Raw genomic sequence first — 11,593 nt, 5'->3', positions numbered from 1 at the left:
TGAGGAAGAGAGAGAATTATAAAGACATGTTGATTCTAAAGAAGTTATAAACCCATTTATGATCTATTTATGACTTATTTATAATAGTAGTAACAACTCATATTATGTTTAAACCTATTTATAACACTTTTATAGAATACAACTAATCCATATCACAACTCAACACATCATATAGGTGGTTAGAAAATGAGTTTATTACCTATTTTGACGAGTCCAGTCATGACCTAATCGTATTCTCTACCCATTGCTAAACCATGCTTTTTGCCGTGTCCAACTCGATTTTAGTCGGGCTTTGTGTCGACCGAGCCCATTAACGGATTGGACCGCATTGTGTGCCTGCGCTGGTCGTTCAGTAGAAATTCATCCAAATAAAAAGTACATCTTATTCTTTGTTGTTTGGTTAAGATATGAATATGACATTCTTCACAGTCCCTAATACAAGCGAAAGGGCCAGATGGGTCGCCCCGGAACGATTGGGTCGGGCCATGCTGGCCTCGAGCAATGCCTACACTGCTCAGCTCGGCCCATCGTCGTCACTTCGAATTGAACTCACGTCGAAACGGGTTGACCCACATCCATAGGGAGATCCGGCCCAACAAAAATTATCTTCGTCGTCGCTCGCTGAACCAGCAAACCGCCGAGTCCCGATGCTTAAACCCTCCCAGTCGCGAGATTCCGTCTACAGAGCTGCGAGCAGGCGAAGGCGATGATGTCTCGAGCCAGGGCAGTCCTCGCCTCCATCCGACTCGCCAACTCGCTGCGGCCCGGGACTCGGGCGCTGTTGACTCAGGTCAGTCGGTCATCTCCTTCCCCAGCTCTCCCATCAGCCCATCCTCACGCTTTCCTCTTCAATCTCTACGAAAGATTTCGCTTCTCGACCAAACCCGACTCAATCTTGGATCTGGTTGCGGCCAACCGCTGGTCTGCTGAGCTGGAGAACCAGCTCGGAGATATCAACCCGGTGTTGAACCATGAGACGGTAGTTTATGTTCTGAAGAAACTAGACAGAGACCCAGTGAAGGCTTCCAGTTTCTTCCATTGGGCTAGTGGGAGAGATGGTTTCGATCCAAATTCTTCTCTTTATAGCATGTTACTCAGGATTCTGGGCAAGAAGGAGTGGACGAAGCAGTTTTGGTTCACTCTGAAAAAAATGAAAGAGCAGGGGTTTTATCTTGATGAAGAAACGTATGTGACTATTTTAGGGGTGTTCAAGAAAGAGAAGATGGCTAGCAATGCAATGGCTTTGACCCATTTCTATAAGAGGATGATCGAAGAGAATGGTAGGGACAGTGTCGTCAAGAAATTGGTTGAGCTTGTTCTGGGGAAGGCGGGGAGTAGTGAAGCTGTGAAAACTTTGGCAGATATGAACATAGCTTTCTCGGATACCATGGTCATAAGGATCTTGAAGGAGTTGAGGAATTACCCGGCAAAAGCGCGAACTTTTTTTGATTGCGTTGGAAGATGCCCTGACTATAAACACAATACGGTCACGTATAATGCGATCGCGAGAGTCCTTGGACGGGAGGATTCCATTGTGGAGTTTTGGAGTGTTGTCGAGGAGATGAAGAGTCTCGGTCATGAAATGGACCTCGATACATACATAAAAGTTTCGCGGCAATTTCAGAAGAGTAAGATGATGCATGACGCGGTTAAGCTGTACGAGTTCATGATGGATGGTCCTTACAGGCCATCGGTTCAGGACTGCAGCACGCTATTGAGAAGCATCTCTGCAACTGAGAAGCCGGATTTAGACTTGGTGTTTAGAGTTGCGAGAAAATATGAATCCACGGGTAATTGCCTCTCTAAAGCTGCCTATGATGGGATTCATCGGTCTTTGACGAGCGTCGGAGCATTTGATGAGGCAGAAAAGATTTTTCAAGTCATGAGAAATGCAGGGTACGAACCTGACAATATTACACATAGTCAATTAGTTTTTGGACTCTGCAAGGCAAAGAGACTGGATGAAGCATGTGTGGTGCTCGATAAAATGGAAGAACATGGATGTATTCCGGATATCAAAACTTGGACCATCTTGATTCAAGGTCATTGTGCGGCTAATGAAGTCGAGAAAGCGCTATTCTTGTTTGCTAAAATGATGGAGAGAGGGATCGATGCCGATGCTGATCTACTAGACGTTTTGATCAATGGTTTCATCAGTCAGAGCAAGATTGATGGCGCCTACCAACTGTTCTTTGAATTGGTAAATAAGGCTCATATAAGACCATGGCAGGCTACATTCAAGAATTTAATTGACAAGCTTTTAGGAGTAAGGCAGCTTGATGAAGCAATGGAGCTCCTTCGGCTGATGAAGAAACAGAATTACCCAGCATACCCAGAGCCTTTTGTTCGACATATTTCAAGGTTTGGCACTGTGCATGATGCTTCTGAGTTCTTGAAAGCTTTGAGTGTCAAGGACTATCCATCAGTATCGGCTTATGTTTACGTTTTGGAGTCTTTCTTTAAGGAAGGCAGACAATCTGAAGCTAAGGACTTACTTTACAAGTGCCCTCATCATATTCGTCAACATCCTATAGTCAGTGTTCTTTTCAATTGAGCAGAGGTTTGTGGACATATCTCCTCGATCCAATTCATGAAAAATTAATTCGTAGTCATACGATGAATCCATTTTGGAAGTTTTGGACGGATGACTTATTGTCTCTTTTACCCATTCGAAAAATGCTGCTGATACGTGTCCAATTGGAGTTGCTCTGTTGTAGTTTATCATACCAAGTCCTCAAAACAACTCTCAACTCTGAAGGCTTTGTTACCATCTGGTTAATTCTGCCATGTGAGCTGTATGTAAGCAACTTGTCTGGTGGTTTGGTACGTATAGCTTGATTTATATCTCTTCCTTATTCGGAAAGGTTGGACTCATAGATTCATCTGTTCTTCTGTCTGTTGTGTCCTATAAGTTATAGTGCGGTGAGACCACCTTTTTCCTGTACTTGGTTGCTTCATTTGGTGTCTCTACTCAAAATTTTTAGTTCACTACATTTGCTATTCCCTTGCAGGTCGATCTGTTTAAGCTCCAGTTCATAACTTCTCCCCAGTTTGTAGGAAGTTTAATTTGTGATGAATCACATGTTCATCTTTCCTCCAAAAGTAGAATCATCTGTATAGTCTACCTAGACATGATAATAATGAGTGCCAACCAGAAGTTGCTATAAAGCAGGGGGATAGTATCAAAGCCTTATTACAGAGCGACTATAAACTACTATAAAGGAACTATATAACACTCACATCAACACTGTAAATTACTACTACATGGCATGACCAAATTCATTCTTGCATGAACAGTGGTGCGTTGGATGCTGGCTAGAACTGTTTGAAGGTCTTCCATTTGCTCAGCTGAAACTTCCCCTGCTTTTGCTCATCAGCTTCTACCTCAGCCGATCCTCCACGGGCTTCATTCTTTTTATAGTCCTGCTCCGATGCTGCTTCGACCTTCTGTTGAGGAAGGTTATTCTGGTACTGGCCGAGCGGAGCCCCCTTTCGGACCTCGTCGTAGACCGGCTCATTCTTGAAGGCTCTGGACACGTTTGGGTAGTGGGGGACATCAGGATTGACGCTGAGCGTCTTTACCATTCTCGAGATGTGTTGGAGGTAATCATCGGAGGTGGTGTTCCAGCCAGGGATATTCCTGGGAGTATTTTCGGAGCCTCGACGCATGTTTCGCATTTGTGGTGGTAGAGTGAAGGAAGTTCCATTTATATATGGAGGGTCAGATACTTGTGCTATGTTCTTGAAGTGACATTGATGGCATCTGATTCCGTTATCAGATAATCGAATCACAAACCAAGAACATGTGTAGATCCTACCCAGAAATAAGGGGGCATCAAACGCTTCTTGGAGATCTATTCCTTGACAGTACGTCATAAACTTGATGCTTTATCATGTCGAAATGAACTAGATTTTTTGGTGTTGTTGTCGTCTCTAGAAGATGCATCACTTGGTTTCAATGTTCTTTTAATAGCGTCGGCACTATCCTCAATATCGATATCATCAATAAGAAAATCTTGGGGCTTGTTATCCAAGATCTTGTTCGGAAATACTGTGATGAAAGAAACATAGAATTTTATCGCTAGGTATTTGATCAGATAGAATCGTCCAGTCCCTATAAAACCTATTACTAAAATCATGTGGGCCACATGATTGTTATAGTATGTGGCTATTGTGTAAAGTGTAGACTGTCAAGGTTCTGATCTTAGCTTGTGATATTGCATAGGATATGTGATACCGCCACAAAAAAACAAAAATAACCAAATAGAAAATACTTCCCTTGCTCAAAACCCACAAGGAGAATCAATTTGACCCACTAATCAAAAGTTATATAAATCCTTGATTCCTTGAGTATCATCCGCATGGAGACGTTTGGTCGTTCCAAGAGCTAGGGTGAGCACTTGAATCGGATCGAATCGGCCGTCACTTGGCGGTTCTCGATTTTTAAAATTTTGATGTGGTGATAATCTATCTGGTTCTCGGTTTCAAGTGTAGATTGGACCACCCGGACCGGATTGATAATTTGTTTTCTATTCTTATTATCACAAATCATATCTTCGAGTCAAGATTGCAATAATTAATCCAAAGTGTGATTCCGTTTGTGTTCACGATTTATCTTCACCCATATGATTTTGTTTAATCCATAATAGCTTGTTTCAACTGCGACAAATCTAGAGGGTCGTTTCTATTGAGGTTCTAAACTTATTGTTTGTGTAACTTAATTGGAAAAATCATTAAAAAAAAGTCTTAACTTATGGTATTTATGCCAATTCAGTCCTAAATATTTCAATTGCGATAATTTAATCCTAAACATTTTCACATTTTGTTAGTATAATTCCTCCGGCAAATTTTGGCCCGAAATTGCTGATGTGGACACAGTTTATTAGTTTTTGATATTTTTTTGCAAATTTTTCTTTTCTTTCTTTTTTTAGGCTTGGTGATTGGCCAAAGGCAACTTTTGGCAAGGGTCACCATTGCCGAAGGCTAGCGAGGGCCGACCTCGTCGGATCTAGCGAGGGCGAGCCTCGCTTGATTGGCAAGGCCGACTCTCGTTAGGCTTTGGCAAGGGCGAGCCTCGCTTGATTGGCATGGCCACCCCTCAATAGGCTTTGCCAAGGCCGAGCCTCTCCTAAAGTCAGCAAGGTCCCTTCTCGCCAGATTCTAATGAGGGTGATCTCGTCTGTGACGGGTGTGGGCCTATGGCCGGTCTTCGGCTATTGCCGATGCTCGATGACCATTAGAGGAAGAAAGAAAAAGAAAAGAAAAGACAAACGACAAGGAAAAAATATATATTTTTTAAAATAATAAAAAAATAATTGTTTTGTCTATATATCACGTAGGATGGTCGACATCTACGTCAACGATTTTCACAGAATTGGTTAGATGAACTACATTGTCAATTGGCAAAATACAATAGGTTTAGAACTGTTTTATTTTTTTTTCCAAAATTTAACTCCATCCTTTGACCAAAAAAAAAAAAACTCCATCCTAGCATATTGCTGGTAATGCTTGAGTAATAATCGCAATTCTCCGTGCACAAAGCCAAAAGTATGGAAATAAAGTAGAGGAACAATAACAAAATGAAAATAAGACATAATCGTCTCAAACTTTAGACACTTAACGAACGACCACATGTAACTGCCACAAATTAAATAATCCCAAACTTCAGTCATGCCCCTAACTAATCCAAAGTGCAATTACCGAGACGAATTGCGATTATCGAGCTTAACAAACTCGTATCTAATGGACCAAAACAGCTTAATCAGGTATTTGTTTTGTGTGTAACCGTCATCCAACGTCTCCCCGTTCAAAAGTTGTATAAAGCCTTAATTCCTTGAATATCATCCTCGCCGCAGGTATAGACTCGTACATGATGGCCCCCTGAACCTGGCTATGATCTTGCCCAAGGAGGTGCCCGATCTCATGCAACGCCACCGTCTCCAGGTTGTGCGCGCCTGAACCGGGGGCCGGACCCACCGCCCACTGCTCGTCCGCGTCGTAGTGGAACAACCCTGCGGTCGGTGCAGCTGCGTGGGCTAGGATTCCACCGGGCCCATCGAAGCTGTTTTGTACACCACCTCCATGGTTTCCTCTCGCAAACGCTATTTTTATGTCGGCGCTCGCGTAGTCCTCAACGTAAGAGAAGGTGAATTATGTCAGCTACGTACTTCGCCTGCTCGAAACTGGTTTGATTTCTTAACTCGATCGACTTCTTTTTAGCTTAGCCAGGTCTGTTGTAACTGCAAGTTTATTTGAGCATGTCCCGCCTAATGTGCTGCATTATGTAGACCATTCCGTACTCGTTGAAGATGGGGCCGTTGGGCGCGTAGTCCTTCTCCCGGCCAGTTGCGAACCTTAGGATCAATTATTATGTAAATTTATTTATTTATTTGTACAATCATAAAAATGATCATTTAACATGTATATATAAAAATAATATTTAATATACAGCGTATCTCGGTGTGTCGGAATTATCTATTTTTTGAAAAATCGCATGTAAGCGTGTCGTGTCGTGTCCCGTGTCCCGTGTCGTGTCGGTGCAACATAGGATTTATGCTAGGGACGAGCAATGAAGCTCAATGAAAGGGTCGAAAAAGCTGAAAGGTTCTACAAGACCATGACCATAACTAAGGTCGTCGAAACAGACGTATAAGGATCGGGAAGCGGATAATTTTGTAATTTTGATGGGCGTTCAAATTTGCGGTGTGTATATCTTGGTAAGACTTAGAAAAATTGACCTAATATGTGTTGAAATCAAGCAATGTGTCAAGGAGAAGCTGTGGGAAGTTCCATAAGACAAGCGTAGCGTGTTCTTAAGAGGAGAAATACCAAGAAATCAAATTATAATTGTGTCTATTCAGTCATAAATTTTTTAATTTTGTGCTCACAATCCGGCCAATTTTAGTTGAAAAATAGTCGACAAAGACGTCGGTCGTCGTATGTGGCACGGCCAGCGACAACGTGAATAATTTTTAATAATATTTTAATACATTTTTAGAATTTTTTGTTTTTCTCATTTTTCTTCCCTTCTTCCACCTAACTCTCTAGCTGGTCTTCGGACCTCGGCGACCCGTCGGAGGCGATGTCGGCCTTGCTTGCCCCTAGCAAGGCTCGACCTCCCCTCGCTAGGAGAGGTCTGCCTCACCAAGTGGGGATGGTTGGCCTAATCGGCCCTCGCCTCTAGCCGATCACCGCGGTTTGGCAACTAGCTAGAGAAAGAAAGAAGAAGCAACAAAAAGGCAAAAAAAAAAAAAAAAAGCCAAAAAAATATTTAAAATATTATTAAAAATTATCCATGTCAAGATCGATCCCATCACGTTAGCGATTTTCAACCAAAATTGGCCGGATGACTTGAATTAGTAGAAATGCAAAAAGTTTAGGACTTGATTGGCAAAAAAATAGAAGAATTAAGATTGAATTGATGTTATTGCAATAGATTTACGGTTTTTTTGACTAATTTTTTTTTTCATTTTTAGAAGATTTCTTACGACCTTGACGATAGGACAATAGTAGGCTAGGAATGGCGAAAGAAGAAAATGCGTTATTATCTTCATTGGTTCAAAAGTATTCTGAACCGCGTTCGGCAAAATGGTCATCCGGCCTTTCTAATTTTATAACTCCCTCGTATTCATTTCATTTTTTTTTTTACACAATTTCGGTACTTTTTGTAATCTCGGGGTAACTTGCTTCTTAATTGTCTTAAATGATCACAATTGTGGTGCGTAATCATCATTTAGAGGAGAACATCTACGACAAATCGATTTCGGGAACCACTCCCACGTAAAAGCCGCAACATATTTCCCTCTCATCATCTATCCTTAAACATCTTATTCCAATAAATTTAGGGTTCTATACTTTTGGATTAAGGTGAAAACTTCATATCATTTGACGGGTAAACAAAACCTATATTTAGAGTAAAAGAATAATTACCAAAAAATTCATAAACCTAATGTAATTATGCCAGTTCAGTCCAAACATCAATATAGTATAGACAGTAAATTAATTAATTACGAATAACTGTGAAAGCTTTATGTTGGTTGCCTAGGTAATGTATGTTCCAAAGAGAACCTTTCTACTCCGACGACCCGAAAGCAAAAAATGTGTTGATGGAAATTTGGGGGAAATTATCAAAAATGTTTTAAATATTTTATATTTGTGTCAATTTATGCTAAACCTTTTAATGTATCAATTGAATCCCAAACATTTCACATTTTGTCAATTGATTACGTCCGGCCAATTTTGATAGGAACTTGCTTACGTGGGTCCGATCATCTTATGTAGCGTGACGACTACGACGTGGACATTTTAAATAATTTTTTGGTTTCTTTTTTCTTTTCTTCTCTTTACCTTTGTTTGTGTGTGTGTTGCGGGGGGGGGGGGGGGTGGGTTTAAGGGCTTACAAGAGTTGCCGACCGTCCCTTGCCGGGTCCAGTCGAGAGTCGCGACGCCCTCGCCTAGCCCAAATTTGGCAAAGGGCCGCGTGCCCTTGCTTTGGCCAGCGAGAGTGTCGCGGTCCTTGCCCAGGCCCTCATCGGCAATAGCAACGGCATCGGGCACTAGCCCAGAGTGCCACGCCCTTGCCTAGCAGCTGACGAGGGTCATCCAACGACCCTTGTTTGCCCTTAGCCCCCAAATAAAGTAAAGAGAAGAAAACAAAAAAGAACAAAACCAAAAAAAAATTACAAAAAATTGAAAAAATAATGAAAATATTATTAAAACATATTCGCATTAGCTTCGGTCGCGCCACGTAAGATGGTTGTCATTCATGTCAATAATTTCAAGTCAAAATTTGTCGGATAGTCTCAATTCACAAAACGTAAAAATGTTTAGGACTAAATTGGCGCAATTAAAAGATTTAGGACTTAATTTGTACAAGTATAATATGTTTAGGACTTTTTGTGGAAATAGTCCCCGCAAATTTGTCATGAAACCAAAATGCATCATTTGACATTAATCTTTGAATAATGAACTTGAGGACAAGTATCCAGATGTATTGGCAGACGCAATTGTGATTAATTATCAAGTTGACAACCTCGTATTGGCCTAAACAGTACTCATGACTTAGCTAAGTTAGTAACGTTCACCCTAACATCCTTCACTTAATATGGTCCCGTGAAAGGCTGCATATACACTAACCTAATCAAACCCCCGTACAAGGTTTTGATTCCTTGAACATCATCCACATGCAAGCCCTTGCTGACACCAGGACTTTTGGTGGGATACACTATAGCTCCCACGACGAAGCTATGCCCCAACCCAAGACACGGTATCCGTGTCGTACGAACCGCGGACTGGACCCACGGACCATAGCTCATCCACGTCACGGTGGAACATTCCGATGGGCTATGGCTCCATTGGGCCCATTGAACGGTGCGGTATCACGGTGGTGCCTCCTCGCAAACGCAATTTTGATGTCTGCGGACCCAGAATTTTGGACCTGAGAGGTTGCCGAGGCCCACGTCTTCAAAGCCCGTGAGTTGGGGCCCACCACGTCTTCAAAGCCCATAAGAGTTCTTAAAAAAAAAAAAAACAAAACAAAAGGAGGTATCCTACTTTTTAAATACAAGGGAAAAAGCCACCAAAAATCCTAAACTATGCCTACTGTGACACATTTACCCCAAACTTTTTGTTGTGACACAAAAAACCCTAAATTTGTACGCATGTGACACATTTATCTCAAACTTGTGCTCGTGTAACACATTTACCCCAAACTTTTTGTTGTGACACTAAAAACTCTAAACTTATATTCGTGTGACACATTTACCTCAAAATTTTGAGGTAAATGTGTCACACGAATATAAGTTTAGGATTTTTTATGTCACAAAAAATATTTTAGGGTAAATATATCACACGGGTATAAATTTAGGGTTTTCAATGTCACAAGAAAAAGTTTGGGGTAAATATGTCACATGAGTAAAAGTTTGGGATCTTTGGTGTCACAAAAAAAGTTTAGGATAAATGTGTCACGGTTGGTATAGCTTAAGATTTGGAACATTCCGATGGGCTATGGCTCCATTGGGCCCATTGAACGGTGCGGTATCACGGTGGTGCCTCCTCGCAAACGCAATTTTGATGTCTGCGGACCCAGAATTTTGGACCCGAGAGGTTGCCGAGGCCCACGTCTTCAAAGCCCGTGAGTTGGGGCCCACCACGTCTTCAAAGCCCATAAGAGTTCTTAAAAAAAAAAAAAAACAAAACAAAAGGAGGTATCCTACTTTTTAAATACAAGGGAAAAAGCCACCAAAAACCCTAAACTATGCCTCTTGTGACACATTTACCCCAAACTTTTTGTTGTGACACAAAAAACCCTAAATTTGTACGCATGTGACACATTTATCTCAAACTTGTGCTCGTGTAACACATTTACCCCAAACTTTTTGTTGTGACACTAAAAACTCTAAACTTATATTCGTGTGACACATTTACCTCAAAATTTTGAGGTAAATGTGTCACACGAATATAAGTTTAGGATTTTTTATGTCACAAAAAATATTTTAGGGTAAATATGTCACACGGGTATAAATTTAGGGTTTTCAATGTCACAAGAAAAAGTTTGGGGTAAATATGTCACATGAGTAAAAGTTTGGGATCTTTGGTGTCACAAAAAAAGTTTAGGATAAATGTGTCACAGTTGGTATAGCTTAAGATTTTTGGTGGTTTTTTTCCCTAAATACAATGCTGACTTACTCTCTACAAATTTTCCTGTACGTTGCAGACATTCAGGAATTCCCGAAGGAAACCTAGAAATTTTTAATCCTTAGCATGACAGGAAATAGCCCAAAGGATGAAAGGTACTGAAACGGGCAGAAAAGACGTACGGGCTTCACACAGAGGAAGCGGAAAGTGTCCGACTTCGGTTAGATATACCATTGACAAAAATATAGATATCCCAACAGCAATACAGATAAAATCGCATTGAATCATTCTCTAAAATAGCAGTACATGCAAATCGAGTTCAAAAAACATGTTCATGGAATTCCCTGTATTTTCAAATGATTGTTCATGTCAAAGTGATAGATCATGTAATCATATGAGAAACTCGTATTCAGTACATTCATTGCAACTCCTTCGGCCCCAACCCAACTGTTAATGAATTTACTTGATTATGACATCACGCAGAATTCGATATGCAAGTGGAAAAAATAGTTGCTTTGTCCATTCATCAATGTTAATACTCAAGGTCAAGGAGCTGTTCAACAGGATGAATGGGATTGAGGGAGGGGTTTCTTCAACAGTCGAGTTTCCTCAAAACCCGGATTTAACCTAGTTGAGGAGCAAACTAGCGACCCGGTTCAACCTGTTGTTTATCTTTTGGAAAAGCGAATTGATTGCTGGCAGTGGGTTTTGAACCCATTCCCTCTAAATAAAAAGAGCAAAAGCTCCACACGACTCAAAACATTGAATCATCAACGCCATTTTGATTTTATAAAATTGTGTCCAATACAAAAAAAAAACTCTTAATTTTAACATTTGTTCCAATTATATTCATAACTTTTTTCGTCTCATAAAAAACCCTCAACTTTTTACTTTTGTCCCAATTCTACCGGCCTAACAAAAAAAAAAAAAAATCCCAACTTTTACTTTTGTCCCAAAT

At 40.9% G+C, this 11,593-nt stretch overlaps 1 protein-coding gene and 2 pseudogenes across 1 annotated transcript; 1 reads left to right on the top strand and 2 right to left on the bottom strand.

Moving 5' to 3' along the window:
* Positions 1–643: 643 nt before the first annotated feature.
* Positions 644–2,612, top strand: LOC115749566 (pentatricopeptide repeat-containing protein At3g48250, chloroplastic). Its single transcript, XM_030686441.2, has one exon. It carries the CDS (start codon positions 707–709, stop codon positions 2,552–2,554), a length of 1,848 nt encoding a protein of 615 aa, XP_030542301.1. The 5' UTR covers positions 644–706; the 3' UTR covers positions 2,555–2,612.
* Positions 2,613–4,181: 1,569 nt separating this feature from the next.
* LOC125316011 lies at positions 4,182–7,595 on the bottom strand (annotated as a pseudogene).
* A 1,503-nt stretch (positions 7,596–9,098) lies between these two features.
* LOC125316010 lies at positions 9,099–10,166 on the bottom strand (annotated as a pseudogene).
* Positions 10,167–11,593: the final 1,427 nt, after the last annotated feature.

The sequence above is a fragment of the Rhodamnia argentea genome, chromosome 7 (assembly GCF_020921035.1).
Source record: "Rhodamnia argentea isolate NSW1041297 chromosome 7, ASM2092103v1, whole genome shotgun sequence".
Taxonomy (NCBI): Eukaryota; Viridiplantae; Streptophyta; class Magnoliopsida; order Myrtales; family Myrtaceae; genus Rhodamnia; species Rhodamnia argentea.
The sequence above is the reverse complement of the archived record's forward strand: the minus strand, read 5'-3'. Positions and strand labels throughout refer to the sequence as shown.

What these genes read in the sequence shown, in the direction of transcription:
- LOC115749566 (XM_030686441.2), top strand. Translation starts at nt 707, where the DNA reads ATGATGTCTCGAGCCAGGGCAGTCCTCGCCTCCATCCGACTCGCCAAC.